The sequence below is a fragment of the Terrapene carolina genome, unplaced genomic scaffold, assembly GCF_002925995.2.
Source record: "Terrapene carolina triunguis isolate 2854851 unplaced genomic scaffold, T_m_triunguis-2.0 Scaffold88, whole genome shotgun sequence".
NCBI lineage: Eukaryota > Metazoa > Chordata > Testudines > Emydidae > Terrapene > Terrapene triunguis.
Window position 1 is genome coordinate 16,569,226 of NW_020664439.1, and position 17,486 is coordinate 16,586,711.

Below are 17,486 nucleotides of genomic sequence, written 5' to 3' on the forward strand. Positions count from 1 at the left end.
CCCTATCTCTTGAACAAAGATTTAAAAAAATATAAATGATTTTTATCTCTCCAATTATCCCTCTTCTATATTGCAATTAAATATATGCATGAATTAATGTTAAGTGCAATTTATATGAGCATTGCAGAATGAACAATAACAAACTTACGGTCAGTTACATTGCTTTTACCATTTTTATATTCATCAGCCTCATTCTCATCTTCAAGGTGCTCAGATGCTGTGAGAAAATCTTCTTCTATTGAGGACACTGAACAGTTTGTATCATCCTCAGGCTTTAAGATATTAGTTTCTATCTGCAGCTGTCTCTCCTGCACAAGCTCCAGTCCAATCAGAAACTTGTTTATTTCAAAGATGATGCAGCCTATGCTGTTTTTTCTGTTTCCCCTTGCACACTGAACCAAACATACATCTGCCAGCCAAGGACACTAGAGGGGAAAATAATATCAAACAGTTATTTAATTGAAAAAGATTTTTTTTCCGTTACTTTACCCCTTATAATTATATTAGGAACATTCTGTTGTAAAGAAGCAATAAAATCTGTGAATTAGATGTTTTCAACATACTGTGCAGCTACATTTATGCCAAATATGAGACTGTTTGGAATGACATTTTCAGTTACAAAAGTGTTTTACGTAAATCGGGTGTAAGAAAGCACTCTGCTGTAGTACAACTACTTTTTTTTTAAGTTACCAAATAGCTTACTCTTAATTCAGTTTCTTGTCCTTTTAATGACAAACTGTCCTATTTGCCTTTGGCTATGTTGAAGTTAGCCACCCTCTCCATTATTAAGATATAAGTGTTTCTGAATGTTATTAAGCTATTTAAGGAATGGTTTGCGTAGGTTCTAAATTCGTCTTCAAGACCATTTCTATTGTGATGCTTATAAGAAGTCAGCCTTGTGGATGATTAGTTTGCAGGGCAGTTAGGGATGGGGCTATTTACGTATTATAATATTAAAATACAATATTTTAAAATCGTATATGCTTTGTATTCCTTTCCCTCACCCTTAGCCTTATGCCTGTGCAAAGCACCATTATTAATTATTTATATTACAGTAGCACCTAGACACTCCCAAATAAGATTGGGGTCCCATTGTGTTAAGTGCTACATAGTAAGAGACAGTGAAGAGCTTTACCATCTAAGCAAAAGACAAGGGATGGGAGAAAGGAAGTACTATTATTCCCATTTTACAATGGGGAACTAAGGCCCAGAGAGATTAAGGCCCAGATCCTCAGAGGTATTTAGATGCTTAATGGGAGCTAAGTGCCAAAATAATGTTGAGGCTGTGGGTCTAACTGACTTGCCCAAGGTCATACACAGAGTTTGTGGCAGAGCTAAAATGTGAAGCCAGCTCTCAAGTCCACATCCAAGTGCCTTGACGACAAGACCTTCTGTCCTCTCTTTTGACTTCAGTTGGAGTGAATTATTCATGGGAGTGAAGGAGTCAGCTTGTGTAGCTCTGATTGCAGGATTGGGGCCTTAGACTGAAAGCTCTTCAGAGCTGTATCTGTGTCTTTCTATGGATTTGTACAGAACATTACAGCCCTGCCCTGACTCGCCTTTGGGTGCCACTGTAAGATAAGTATCTAAGTGTAAAAGTCTTGGGATTAGTGTTATACTGTAACAGCACATTTAACTGGTCTGTTTTTCCCTTCTAGCTACACAATATGTTTGAGTGGAAAATCTGCATGAATAAATCTGTTAGCAGCTGAGAGGGCACCAAAAGATTGACAGGCTTTCAGATTACTTGTCGCTAAGAAGCTACCATTGAATTCCAATTTAGTACAGAGTACTATGAAAAAATGCAAAATAATGAAGTAATGTGAAACAGTGAATGAGATTCAATTTGTATTACTTCAAAATATAAAAATATGAAGTAAAAAATTTACTTCAGTAGGACGCTGTCAGCTTAGATTGAAAATGTAAGTTTGGGGATTTTTTGTTTTGTTTATTTTTTATTTATGAAACCCAATAATATGTTTTCCTGAAATTTACACAACAAAAATCAATAAAACCAGATGTATGTTTAGACATAAACATTCTTCTGCAAATGTCCCAGTACACAATTTGCAGTGTTACATTAGTGTGTAAGGGTCAGGAAATGAAATAGACTAGAACCAAAGAGAAAATGAGGGGTGTGTGTGTGACTTTAATGCATGTGAAAAGATTGACATCCCTGAAATCCTTTTTCTAGATAGACAGATAGGACAAGGACCAAATTAGCACAATGCTTCCTGATGCCAATGCTATTTCACCTCATCCTGACATGGAGAGCACCTCTCAGGTGAGAAGTTTAGGTCAGCTTCCATTCCTGTTTCAGTCCTGACCTCCCAGCAAGGGTGCCAGCTGTGCTTTTTTGTGATGTGAACACTTGGGCTTGGTCTACACTTACCCCCCAAGTCGAAGTAAGGTATGCAAATTCAGCTACGTGAATAACGTAGCTGAATTCGACATACCTTACTTCGAACTTACCGCGGTTCAGACGCGGTCCACACGCGGCAGGCAGGCTCCCCGTCGACTCCGCGGTACTCCTCTCGTTGAGCTGGAGTACCGCAGTCGACGGCGAGCACTTCCTGGTTCGATTTATCGCGTCCAGACCAGACGCGATAAATCGAACCAGGAAGTTCGATCCCCAGCCGCCGAACTAGCGCGGTAGTGCAGACCTGGCCTTGTTTACTGGGGTGCTGAAGAATGGACTGAGATCACCAAACTCACAGGCCACCAAACAGACATCAGATCTCCTGGGCCTTCTGCAGCTCCCATGAAGTGATGTGGCTGTTCATTGCTCCTTACTGGCGCAATGGAGCTCTTTGGTACTTAAAATGCACCATGCCATTATTTATGTTTTTTAAATGCAGCCATTAGGTATAAATAGCAAGTAAACTCAATAACCAACCAATTTTGTCTTTAAAAAGCAGCACATTAGTAGGACATAAAATGCAATGATCTTCGTAACAGAGATTACGGGGCCAGTTTCACAAAGCTTTATGTGCACAAATTAATTTCACAGGGGTGCACAGGCCCTGCTGCTAATTGCTAGTGAAGATAACCTGTTTTGATTTTAATCTTACTTACACAGGTTTTACACCTGCTGTGTAGCTCTATGGATTTAACGAAGTTGTTCCTGATTTACACACGGATAAATGAGATCAGAATCAGGCCCAATATAATGAGCTATTTTCATCCTTTCCCCTTGGCACAGGTCTGAATGTAAAGGCACAAAGTCTTATGAAATAACAGAGCCACAAAAAATCTGTCACTCTAATAAGTAGCTACACTTCTAAAATCTATGTTTAAAAAATGTTTTAATTTACCATTTACCATTTGCTTCCTTTCTATATGTGGTGCTGGAAGTTCAGAATTCTTGGCATGCAACTCATTGCTGCCAGTGGAGCATTCCAGAGCTATCAGAGTGAAGGGTTGGATGCTAATCTTTATTTTTGTATCTTAGTTGGAGAAACTAACCAATTAGTTTTACTGTTGCACAGAGGCTAAAGCTGGGACAAGCGTTGATGGGGTTAATAGCTCTCAGACTCTTCCCTTCTGCAATTAAATGTACCCACAGGTAAGTGAATTCCCGACACAATTTAGCTCAAGGGATATTCCAGCACCATCATGAATTCCTTTCAAAGGTGCATAATGAGACAAGCATGGCCAGGGATGGAGACAGGGAGGATTGCTGGAGCAGGCTGGCTAGTGGGAAGAAGGAGCAAGACCTTACTTAAAAGGGAATCTGCAGCAGCTCCTCCCTAACACTTCCCCCGCCCTCCAATGGATCTAAAGAATTAAATCCTCTCCCCGCCCTGTCCATGCTGCCCTTCTGGCCCCCACGGTCTCTGGAAGCAGGATCCTGAATGAGCTATGCCATCATTGGTTGCCTTCTCAGGATGCTGCACAGAAGTAGCAAACTGAATGAGAGTTTGAGTTAATAGGCTTACCGCAGTATTAACTCTCACCTAGATATTCATAGTCTCTGGAGGGGAACAGGCTGATCCCTAGCTCCACCCCTTCCTAGCTCAGCTCAGCCCCCAAGTCACCCCCGGTTTGGGCTTTTAACTATGTAGTTGCATAAATGGTGTTTAACCAGCTAAGCTTATTCTTTTTATAAGTACATACCTGTGTGGTTCTCAAGCTAGCATTTGGCTCTGTGCTTGCAGCTTCTTTTCTTTCAGATTGCATACACTATCCTTGATGGCTGCGATGTGTTCCTAAAGATAAATGTATAGTGCCTACCTGGGAAACTTCAAAATCAGCCTGAAGGTTTCCTGAAGTTAATCCGCTTAGCAGGACTATTTCGTTTTCTTTTGGTGGTTGTACATTCATAGAGCTGATAAGTTTTGGGAGATTTGGAGAGACACTGATCAATCTCTGCAATAGGAAAAATATGGTTGAGACAACACCACTCTATTTCACACCGGTCAGAGTTACACTGTTGCATCCATAAACATTTAAAGGACACTTGGTAGGCATTCCTTTTAAATGCATTTTAAAATGAACTCAGTTCTCAGAACATACCGGAACTAAAATTGGCAGCACTGAAAATGCACATCCTCTATGTATGTACCAAACAATTACAGCAGTGGCAGTGCAAATGTCCCCACACTGCCCTAGAGATATGACAGCATTAGGGATCAGAAGTCAGTTCAGTCCCCATGCCCATCAAAAGTCTTGGCCTTTATACTATGAATAGCTCCTAAGTGAATGGGAACACTGTGTTAATATGTAAAATACAAAAGGATTCAATAATTATTGGTATGGACCAAACCTTGTAGTTCCTACTCAGGCTTATGATTAACAAGAAATCAAAAGGAGTTTTACTGGGAAAAGATCTGCTGGATTTTGCCCTATGAAATTAATTCAGTTTTAAATCTATATTTACAATCATGTATTTAATACACCGTTTGAATTAAACATCCACTTCTTAGATTTAATATACTCTGTAGATACTTTGGTTTCATAACCTATCATTTGTGATGTGAAAACAGAGTAACTTTCTATATGGCATGTGTTTTACATATATGCACAGTACATTTAACAAAGATAAACTACTAATGATGATGATACTGTACTTTGCTCTGTTGTTACAATATTTGTATAGCAGGAGCGCCTGGGAGCCCCTGCCATGGATCAGCCCCTGCTGTGCTAGGCACTGTACAAATGCAGAACAAAATAAGACTTCCTGCCCCAAAGAGCTTACCTAAAGCTCTTAATGTGCTGTATGAACAATAAGTAATTAAACATCACAGTATCTCTGAGACACATAACCATTATTATCTCCACTTTATACATGACAAAGTACAGCACATCAGTGGCATAGCCATGAAAAGAATCCAGAATCTTGACACCCAGACCTGTGCTTTAACTACAGTACAATTCAAAGATACTTCATTTCCCCACTCTTTATCTTCAAAGTGAAAGCTTACAGTACTGATATTTCTCCTTACACTGATTTAAATTAGACATAATACAAATGGCTGGCTTGGCAAACCTAATTCAGTTACGGGGAACAATCTACTTCTCAGTACACTGATCTGCAGATATGACTAAGTATTAATATTTGACATAAAACTTAAATTCAGTGCTTCAATTCATTTTGACATTTTTAGTCTAGTACAAAAAAAGTGCTTGTCTTTTTTTCAATGATCATTTTTCTGTTATCATAGTGTTTTTTCTATATTTTCTTTTACTTAAATTACCATATTTATCAGATTACTTAGATTGGAAAATCATGACATTTTAAATATCTTTTTTTTCCTGCTTGGAATCAAATGGAAAGGTCTGGGAAGAATGTTCTTAAATTTGTAACCAAGAAACCCTTGTAACATATTCTATAGCATAGTATAGACTCTATTTTATAGGTGACAAAAGGATGATTTGAAATCGTAACAGACAGCACCAATATGTAACATATGGCACTGTACAACTTATATAAACATTTTTGTGCCCGACAGTTATGCCAAGATCTTTTATATACTTCTATTAAATATTTTCACTGTACTAGCATGTTGTTTAAATCCATACTGTCTAAAGTAGCTTTTGAAAAGTCATTGTAAATTATGCATAGAAATGCATACAGACCGATCTTCCTTTTAGAGGCTGATAGATAATATGCAAACCTTCATTTTGGTGGCACATATTTTAAAATGTTCATTAACCCTAGAGGAAAAAACACTAGTTTCCACTTATACCTAAGAAACATTCAGACTACGTACTGGTAACTATTTCTAGAAGGCCAAATCCTGTGGCCTGCCGAAAGGCCACATATGTAGGGCCTCTGAGGTAGCAGACCTGGCATTTTTCAGCGCATGGGGAATCCTAGATGTAGAGGGGCCATGCAAGGAGGGAGGGAATGTTGCAAAGTAGGGTTCCACCCTCTCTGTACCACTGTACTGGAGGGGCCTGTGGACAGCTTAGGGTCATGGCCAGCGAAGGCACCACTATGTGGATCTATGGGGTCAAATCCCATGTAGCTGTGGGGAGTCTCCAATGGTGATTTGTGTTTGTGGGAGAGGATTCTAACTCTAGCCCTTTGCAAAGATGTGCTGCGTGAAGCTCATTTACTTGGCTTTTGTGCAGGTGTCAGGATCTGGCCTTTATCAAGGCTCTCTTGCTCATTAATCAGTCCCCATGACCTGACACAGCATCAGTTCTTTAAAAAAATACCCCGAGGTTGTAAATAAATAAAAAAAATGGCCTCTCCCTTCTCATTAATAAATAATCTAGTACTTCTGTGGATTCATTGAAATTAAACTTCTCAATCTGGTATCCACACTTAACCAACTGATTCATCAGAAAAATCCATTTGCTTATGGAAACTGTATATATTTTTGATGTTTAAGTTTTCACAGCTTGAGGCTATCGAGAGCTGTTTGTAGAAAGACTTCCTGCTAGAGAATCACTAGCAGAAGGCAATTAGGAAAATAATGTGGCAGTCCTCAACTGAACTTAGAATGGCCCCAGCAAACAAATTCCAGTGTTTCACTGAGGAACTTTGAGTATGGCCAATAGACCCCTCTTTGACGTGTTCACTTGCCATGTATTTCTGATGCCAGCATGGGATGATGGAGGTGGGAGACAGTAAGGGAAGTCAAGTATCAGGGGGTAGCCGTATTAGTCTGTATCCACAAAAACAACAAGGAGTCCGGTGGCACTTTAAAGACTAACAGATTTATTTGGGCATAAGCTTTCGTGGGTAAAAAACCCACTTCTTCAGAAGCTTAAGCTTCCATTCTGTGGCCCTATATAAAAGCTCATTTTGTGCCACGCTTTCAAAATGTCACTTCTTCCCATAACCACACGACTTGAGCATTTTAGGAGGATGCACATTTTCAGTTGTATGTCCAGTTGTGCCTCTGGTTTTATGAATTGCTGAAGAGTGTCCTGGTTTTCTGCTCAGTAAATAAGCGGAAATCCAATGAGTCAAATCCTTAGGCCTTAAACATTTTTTTTAACCAGTCTCTATCCAAAAACCCACCCAATGAAATCATCTGGAGTTTGCCTGAGTAAGACTGAGCAGCTGAATAAAACCTAAATAAGTGAGTAAAAGGGCCTCAGGATTTGCTTGATGATAGGAGGAAAAGCTGCCATAAGACTATTTTATGTACTGCAGTGTCAAGATAAACTATTACAACTACAACACATGCACAAACACTTCTTTTATAAAACCAAGACTTAGCAGGAAGTCCACTTACAAAATAGGCATTGTGAATTTAGACCACAAAATTCTAGTAGCTGTCATCTGAGTTGGGCATAAAGCCACACGTTTAGAACAGGATCCAAATCTGGATTTCAAACGTTGTTTGAGGGAGTTTCAAATCCAGAGTTTTGATTCAGCCTATATTAAAAAGAGTGTCCATTTGTAAAATTTATATCCATGTTTAGGTTTCAAAGTCCTGGCAAAGTTTGGGAGGGGACAAGAGAGAATTGGGCCTAGGAATATGGTTTGGGCCTTTCTCTAGTTCTCATCACACCGTCTTGTGAATAACATGAACATATGTATTGTGCACATTATTAGGCCTTTCTTAATTTGTTACCTGTTTTAAGTGCTCATCACTGCAATCATCTTTGTTTGCATCTAGGTTCACAAAGCAAACCTGAAATAAAAAAGAGAGAAAAAAGGTAGTCTAACCTGTTTTTTCCGACAGGTTTCTTTAGAAATTTAGCAAACAATTTAAAGGTAATTAATATAAATACATTTCCTATACTTGTAGCTGGATATGGCACCTTTTCATCGCACAAGAAGAACTGTCATAAGGTCAAAAGGGAGTAATGTACTGGTTTGGCATTAAAATGGGAGAAGAAAAGGCAAGAAAATTAAGAGCAATCACTGTATCTGTTCCAACACAACTTCTCTTTGTCAAATTGCCAAATGTAGCCATTACACTAGAATGTAATGGATGTGGGAGAAAAGAGAGGAAATATGGAATGCCTCTGGCAATGGCTAGCGCGATGATGCACCTCCACATTGCCTGCCGCGTGACTTCCACTGCCACAACAAGGACACCTTGCACTACATAGCAACTATTATTAGGTAAGATATGATTCTTCCTATTACAGCATGTAGCTTCAGTCCATTTACTAGAAAGTTGGAAGATTGGAAAAGGAAAACTAACAGAAATTAAATATTTGTAATTAACCAGCTGGGAACAGATTAAATTTGTGGTGTATGGGTTTAAGATCACTTGGCTCAAAAGGATTCTAGCATGTCCAGATGAACCTAATAACTTTATGGAAACTGAATATTTTTATCTCGGGAAGAAGGTTCATAAACCAATAGTACTCAAGGGCCCTCTGTAGCCTTAACCAGGCACTGCAGCTGCCGGAATTAGGAAAACATCTGGTAATTTTAGCCTTGGTTCTGTGGAAAGTGCCAGTTTCACCCAGAAAAGGGGTATTTTTCCATTGTCTGACCAGCTCTGATCATCATTTATTTAAGCAACAACAGTGCACTTGACACTGTAGAATACTAGAGATTGGCCAAAACGGGAACCTCAAATCCAACCCATTTTTAATTTGGGGTTTTTTTGTGGGGGAGAAGAGAGCCAGTTCTGAATCCTCTGCTTTGGTGCTAAGCTGGATTCAAGGCAAGAGCCCCAAAATTGGACTTGGTCCTATTTTTGGATGTGGCAGAAATCTCAGAAGAACAGTCTGTGAGATTTAGATGCTGACACATCTTGATGTAAACTCCACTCCAGGTTCAGGGTAGAGTCCAAATCCTACACTAACCTTCAATCAGGTTTAGCTCCAAACTTCATTTGCTCAGCCAATTGCTCTGTAATAATCAGAGGAGGAACAAATTTCCTGTCTGATTCAACTGAAGACCTGTGTGCCTCAACTTTTGTTGCAGTCAATGGGAGTAGCACCTCACAGGAAGACTGCTCAAACCTCATACAGCTCTGGCTCCTTGGACAAAAAAAATGCAGTAGCTGGCTGAACACTGACAGCTTTTGAGTACTAATATGGTTGGATGTATTACAACAAACAAAACATTTTCTTTTTTCCAACAGAAGTCAAAGGACTTGATTATCCTAGTTCAGGAAGGACTCTTTGGGAAATGCTTTCTCAGCACCTGCTCATATTATCATTAGTCTTAGCCAATATTACCTCACTTCCATGAGCTGTAAAATTCACTTAGAAAGGTATAAAGTATAAAAAAAAGAAATAGTACATTTCACCAATATACTGAAGTTAGACATTCTGCTGCATATTATGTGTCAGTTTCACCCTAACGTAGCAATGATTTCAGCTTATATATGTACATACCGTATGTACAGAATATGACCATCTGTAGTAACAGCAAGCATAGCAGATGGAAAGATTCAGCCCTCCCAGTGTGAACCCAAAAAAGTGCAAAGAAGAATGATTTTTGCTCTTTAAAAAAGCTTATTTTATTTTAATAATGTAACTTCTTTACACCAATACAAAAACGTATTTTCCACCATTACAATTTAAAGAAAAATATTTCTCTGCTTGAGGATCTCCGCTAGAAGAATGTGTCACTGTCACTAGGGTTTTATGCACGGCTAACTTTTAAGATGTACTTATTATTAGGAAATGGAAATGTCAAAGCCATAAAGTAATAAAAATACCCTTTAGCAATACAGTACTATAGTTACATAATGTCCTGAGCCTGATATAGTTAATTGTACAGAGGAAGAAAATCTCCCTTTCTTTCAGTTGATTCTTAGGAGTTGTATATTATTGAGGCAGATGGTGTACACAACAAACCATTAGAAAATATTGGTGCCAGATTTTGTTTAGCAAATAAAACTTTGAACTTTGCAAGTGTCCACAATGATATGTTCCTAACCATATAAATGTGTGTGTATGTGTATGTTTATATGTACTGTATATATAAATATGTAGGTGACTGGCCATAATGAATTCAGCGTAGATGTCAGGAGACATTTTGAAAATCCGGTGGAAATGTATGCCTCCATTTTTTTATCTTCTCAAGCATGCTTCAGCTACTGTTCTGAGAGATAAGATGTGATTTGGGCTTTTAAGTGCCTGCACGTTAAGTGCTTTTGAAAATTTTACTCTAGGACTTATGGAAAAGGTGCTTTATTTCTTATTCTATTTTGGCTCTATCCCAAAACTGGATTCAATGGGGAGTTTTGTGTGCCAAAAAAAAAAAAATACACATACATACATACATACAGTATTACTCAAACACATTATTTTCCAATAATCCTTGTTTTTGTAATTTACCAAATGCCTGAATACTGATGTGGTGTTGCACACAATTGACCTGAAATATCTATTGTCTCTTGTAACAGTGACATCAGCTGCCAACCTAAGAGTACGCCTCTACCAAGCATGCAGTGAAACTGTCAGTTCCATTTCATGTGGAGTGGATGGTATATATTTAGCTCTTTTATGCATCAGTAGAAGAAGGAGAATCATGTGCAGGTATATGCATTACTTAAAGTCACAGCTTGTTTCCTTCATATTTTTTTAATTTGATAACCAAATGCATTTATTATATTTATGCCTAAAGCAGTACTGTATCCTATATATCTGAATACACTGAAAGGTGCAAATATTTGCACCTTTCAGTGTATTCAGATATATAGGATACAGTAGACACTGTATAGACACTGATTTATTACATTGCCTTATTACTGAAATCTCCTGCCATTCTGCACTTGAGTGGACTTTTCAGATGTGAAGCTATAGGCAACTATTGCACAGATAAATGTTGTGCCACAGTGGTTATTGAAATGTATTGCAGAATTTGCTTGATTTTTGCTATTTTAACTGGCCCCAAAGTACTGCCAGATTCTAGGAGACCCACTAAGAGTATATCTGTCCAGTTTAATGGACATGAAAGGAGAAAACTGAATCTAAAATCACTCGTGGTTTTTGGCTTGCCTGATATTAATGAAATATATTAGGTGCAGTGACTTATATTGGTTGATAAGCATATGAGTGTTATCACTGAGAGACCTCAGTCATAATATAGTAAAAGGACACTGAGGTATAATTCATAATTTGAAAAAAATGTTTTAATTGTATAGATTAGGAAAAGAGGTTGAGGTTAGGTTGGTGTTAGCTAACCCCAATTTAACCATGAACTTTTCTCTAGTGTAGATGTAGGTTAATACCTTTAACTATAATTTAGCTGGACCTATAGCCTAACTCCAACTTCAGCTCAATGTGGGAGCACCCCAATATGTCTAGATGCCAAACAGCTCATGTGTGCACCTCCCTGACACACCATCCTTATTTCTGCCTCATTGCCAATTATTCCCATAGGCCAATGTTTCTCAAACTGGGGTCACCTCTTGTGTAGGGAAAGCCCCTGGTGGGCCAGGCCGGTTTGTTTACCTGCCCCGTCTGCAGATCTGGCCAATCGTGGCTCCCACTGGCTGCTCCAGGCCAATGGGAGCTGCTGGAAGCGGTGCGGGCCGAGGGACGTACAGGTCGCCACTTCCAGCAGCTCCCATTGGCCTGTAGCGGTGAACCGTGGCCAGAGAGAGCCACGATCGGCTGGACCTGAGGACGGGGCAGGTAAACAAACTGGCCTGGCCCGCCAGGGGCTTTCCCTACACAAGCGGCGATCCCAGTTTGAGAAACACTGCCATAGGCCCTACCTCATGGTACCCTTTTATGATGTTTGTTGGGGCAGGTTCTTCAGACTGGTCCCTGTGTGCAGCATCTAACAGAATTGGCCCACTAGCATGCTAAACTTGACATTGAAGGGTTTTTAGTCTCCACGGGTCGCAGAAGAAATAAAATGAGGTAGACTTCATATCCTCTTTAATGATTATTACTGGAACTGCTGGGGGGGGAATGAAAGGAAAACATTTTAAAAGAAATTTTCAAGGAAAACAGTTTCAAGGAGCTAGAAACTCCTGAATCTAATCCTGGCTCTTACACTGCAGCCTTTGGGCAAATGCCTTGATCTCCCCTCTCCTCCCAGTCTGTAAAACAAGAATAACGATGCTTAGTAAACTTACATGTTATGACAATAATTTGTTAATGCTTATAAGTCCTTTGAAGAGCTAATGCATTATATAAATATTTCTACTTATTTTATTCATTAACAGATGGAACGCTAAACTCAGGGAATTGCTATTGTTGGACCATATCAGGGAATTTCTGTATTAGAACCATAAAGTGTATGTGTATAACAAGTCTGAGGCCAAGAGAGACAAGGGGTAAGATTGAATTCAATTGAATTCCCCACAGCTTAGGCCTCTTGCTTTTTCCATTTCTGTGTCTCTCCCTCTGTGAGAAACATGCAAGGCCAAACTGCTAATTGTGTTAACACATCCTAAGACAGAAAGTCTGTTCTCAAAAACAACTGTAATTGTTCTTCCAAACAGAACACAGTTTAGTAGCTTTTAACTTTTGTTATGTATGTTAAAGTTTAAGTAAATTTGCAACATCCTGAGAGTTGCTAGAAGTTAAGAAATAGTAAAGTAATAAGTGATAAATGTATGTTAAAATAGAGGATGTATGTGAATGGACGCTTGATTCAGATAAAGGATAAATTGATTTAGATAAAGAATGAATGGTCAGGGAAGTGCCAGCCTAAGAATTACAACTCCAGTCTCGATTGGCTGAAGAATGCGCAGATAGACTAGAGATAACCGGATGACCCCCGGAGGGCAGGCCGGAATCCACACAAGTGCCCCCCATGGAGGGCTGAAGACTCCGGAAGAACAACATAACACTCAGACATTCAGCCATCAGGGATGTGCCACCTGCTGATTGATAATTACCTCAAACAAACATCAGCAGGATGAAGCAATTCCCATAGACTTGTATAAGGACAAAATCCTATAAGAACAGACTCTAAAGACTGAAAATTTTGAGTCTGGTTTTGCAACCACCCTCCAGGAGCATCGGATGCGCATCTGACAAGGACTCGGCTCCACCCTCCACCCTCGTTTGCAGACTACCTGGCCAGTACTCTGCCATGAGCAACCTCTAGGCTGGTAACTATAACAACTCTGCAGAACTTGTATGAATGAGTGTGTGAATGAATAAGGAATGGTAGTGAAATAATATTGAACTGCATATCCTGATTTCTGTCTCTTTCTCTGTATTTACAATAAACCTGGCATTTTTGCCTAATCCCTCTTATAAGATCCTGTTGGTATTATTTTATTAGTGTAACACTATAAGCATAACACTTTTTATTTTCACATTCAAACAATTTCAGAGTGTTTTATGGTGCTGACACTAACCAACAGCTTAGTAAATAAGAATCATATTAGTGCCTACATTTGCTTCATCGTTCTGCTACAGGGTATATAAACCAAAATTGACATAGACAGTACTTAATGCCCCCTAAAGAAAAAAGCTTAATGATTGATATTAACAAAGATATTGTACCAGACACTCTTCATCCTTCTACCTTGTACATTAATTCTTGTTTTCTCCCCTTGTTAAAATTATGTAACCTTTTCCTAATTATATACGATAGGGTGACCTAGTAGCAACCCCTATATTTAGGTTTCCTAGCACTTTACATTATAAGGTATTCTTGTGACCTTTTCTTTGAGAAGCTCTAATACCTCTATTGTTTGCAGCAGACCGTTGATATTTGGCAAGGGGAAATCCCTTGGGCTAAGGAACTGCCTTTTTTTTGTCCCATGAAATTCTATTCAGCATTTGCTGAGATAAAAATTGTTAAAACTCACCATTTCCCTTCTGTTACTTGTGTTCCTAAGGAAAATTCTGGCAGCCTGCCAAAATAATAACTAAACACAATCATTCTAAGGTTAGGCTGATGCAATGACCAACACTGCAGCTGCTCTGGCTGCTGCTGACACTGTACTGGGAAAACCTGGGAGCTGCCTCAGCAGTTGTGGGGGAAAGGGGAAGAGAGAGGGGTTGGATTCCCCACTCCCATTAAATGGCCTTTTCAGGGTGACACATGGCGCTGAAGGTCTCCCAACCTATAGGGGAAGAGCAAGAGTTCACTGAGACAGGCTGAACTCCTCACCCCACCCACCAACCATCTTCAGCACACTGCACCCACCGGCCCAACCATTCTCTGGGATTACAGCCTTCTCTTGCGGCTAGCTACAGTACTTAGTCCATGCTGCCATCCTGAACATTCAGGATTCAAAACCTGCTGATGTTTCACAATGGAAATTGTTACAATTGCACTAGGGTGACCAGACAGCAAGTGTGAAAAATCGGGACGGGAGTGGGGGGTAATAGGAGTCTATGTAAGAAAAAGCCCCAAATATCGGGACTGTCCCTATAAAATCGGGACATCTGGTCACCCTAAATTGCACACAAAGAGTATGTTTTGTTTTTTCCTTCTAAAACGCCAGAAAAATACATAAATAAAATCTTTAATACAAGAGTGTTATTTTGGTTGTAAAGGCAAGCACCTGAAAATTAGGAAATGCCTGATATACAGTTGCTTGTGCAACCTTAATTCAGCCCCCTTGTGGATATGCATTAAAATATAGTCGTTAATTACATGAACACATGCTTCTTCCCCCATGGGATCCCTGACTGTAAGAGTTAATAGCATATGATCATTTTTTAAAGCTTGTTAATGCACAAGGAGAGGTGGGACAGAGTTCCAGTTGCATGGAAAACCGTAACTTTGCTGTTCCATTGCTTTAGGGGCTTAACAATGCTGTCTTGATGTTCTCTTATGGTAATGTAGTTTTTTTGTATATTACTGTATATACAAGCCAGAGAGGTGATATACATGAATGCTACTGTGAGGTTCTTTTCAGTTACAGTAACTCCTCACTTAATGTCCTCCCACTTAACGTTGTTTCAAAGTTACATCGCTGCTCAATTAGGGAACATGCTCGTTTAAAGTTGTGCAATGCTCCCTTATAACGTCATTTGGCTGCCTGCTCTGTCCACTGCTTGTAAGATTCAGTGGAAGAGTAGCGACTTTACAAGGGAACATTGCACCAGTTCCTCTTCTCCGCCTCTTCCTCCTCCCTCCCAGCACTTCCCCCACTGTCAAACAGCTGTTTGGCGGTGCTTAGGACTTTCTGGGAGGGAGGGGGAGGAGTGGGGAAGCGCCGGGTCTCCACTCCTCTCCCTGCCTCCCAGAAAGTCCTAAGCACGAAGCGCCGAGAGGGAGGGGGAGGAACAGGGAAGCGCCACATCTCCAATCCTCCCCCCTCCCCCGAAAATCCTAAGTGCTGCTAAACAGCTGTTTGGCGGCGCTTAGGACTTTTGGGGGGAGTGGGGGGAAGGAGCGGGGATGTGGCGTGCTCCGGAGAGGAGGTGGAGTGGGGGTGGGAAGAGGTGGGCCTGGAGTGGAGCGGGAACAGGAAGAGCATTCCCCGCAAAGTCAGCACCTGTTCTTCTCCGGGGAAGCTGCCGCTGCTGTTGCAAAGGTGCTTCCTAGCATCCTTGCCTGCATCGGGCTGTGCCTGTGTGGGGTAAGCCAGGGACACTTCCCAACCACAGTACAGTACTGTACAGTATATAATGCCTTTTTTCTGCCCCCCCAAAATTTCCTTGGAACCTAACCCCCCCACATTTACCTTAAATCTTATGGGAAAATTGGAGTTGTTTAACATCATTTCACTTAAAGTTGCATTTTTCAGGAACAGAAGTACAACGTTAAGTGAGGAGTTACTGTATTTGTCACTTTTGGCAAAAAGATGTAGAGCTTCCTATGAAATAAAAATAATAATTAAAAAAACCCAGGTTGTATGTACCTTGGACTTTAACTATGTATTATCTTCCCAGCAGAGTGAAAGTCTCTCTCCAGGTGTAGTGTAGTTACATTTTCACTGCCTCTAAGGACACTGTGCACAATGTGTAACTTATTGCAGCAGAGCCAGTATAGAAACTTATAAAACATATGAAATCTGAAATTCACCTGTGCAGAAGGTCAGCATGAAGCCTGTTAAGTTCCAATTAAGCCCTTAGTTAGGCTTAATTGATGCATATGATCTGTGCGCTCTCTCTATGCAGGTGATTTTCACCCATAGTACCAACCCACAAAGGGAGACTTTTATAAACATGCTTGACTGCTAATATGTAAATGCTGTCTCTAACAGAGTAAGCTGGGCCTTTAAGGGGTTAAAGTCCCAGCTCTGGCCTATGCCTGGTTCCCTCCCGCTCTCTTCCAATCACATGACTGAGAGAGCAGGTAACTAAGAGCCAGGCCCTCTGGGACATATAAAGGGCAGCCTTTCATCAGCCTAGGTGTGAAAATGTGGGGGATTGCTGAGGAAAGGCTCAACCCCCCCCCCACTGAACTGATGTAAGGCTCTCCACCTAGGGAGGTGAGAGAAGCACTCAGCCCCAGACCCAGGAGGAGCTGTGGAAAAGGCCTAGGAGCAGATAGAACATAGACCCTGGGAGAAAGAGTTAGTTAAGCTATCTGAGCTGGGTAGGCCCATGACTGTTTGGCTTATGGGGGGCTGATGGACTATTGAGCCTAGGGAAAGGCTGACGGTTGTTTTGTGTTTGGAATTCTGCTTACCCTGAAAGGGGAGGTCTCTTAATGCGTTTGGCCAAATAGTTAAACCCCAAATCACTCTACCAGCCTGGAAATGCCATTGAGAAGGGGGGAAATTAAGCCTGTGACTGCATCTCCATGGTGTGGAGCGGCCAGCTACTACTATGATGTCACTGGAGAACTCCTGTGCTGCTGGTAAGCAATTATTGTGTTCATTTTAAAGGTCTTCCAACTAGTGCTTTACTCTTCTAGAAGTCCAGCATATGGAGTGGGAAGGAAGTCTACATGGGTAACAGGATTAGAGAAGTATGGGTTGGACTTTTCAGCTGTGCCCTAGCCAGGATGATGCAATTATGACACCTTTTAATGTTCAATGAGTACATTGTTTGTACCTTTTCTTGCTCATTGTGCACTATGAAGCATGGACCTTGTGGTATGCATTAGTTATTGTAATTGTTCAGGGAAGCACGTCATGCTAAGATTATTAGTAACTGAAGACTACCCATGTGTATTCTCCCCATATTCTTCCATATTGTACTGTAAGGAGAATTGCTGATTCTAGAAAGCTTATTATGAT

The 17,486-nt window shown here is 40.4% G+C and overlaps 1 protein-coding gene across 1 annotated transcript in view; it reads right to left on the reverse strand.

The window, feature by feature from the left end:
• Positions 1–17,486, reverse strand: part of SPHKAP (SPHK1 interactor, AKAP domain containing) — a 122,249-nt gene that overhangs the window by 19,830 nt on the left and 84,933 nt on the right. Inside the window, exons 4-6 of the mRNA XM_024195211.1 lie at positions 8,034–8,093; positions 4,234–4,368; positions 170–425 (exon numbers count right to left, since the gene is read on the reverse strand). Of these exons, the coding sequence (XP_024050979.1) occupies positions 170–425; positions 4,234–4,368; positions 8,034–8,093 (451 nt within the window). The remainder of the gene's footprint in view (positions 1–169; positions 426–4,233; positions 4,369–8,033; positions 8,094–17,486) is intronic.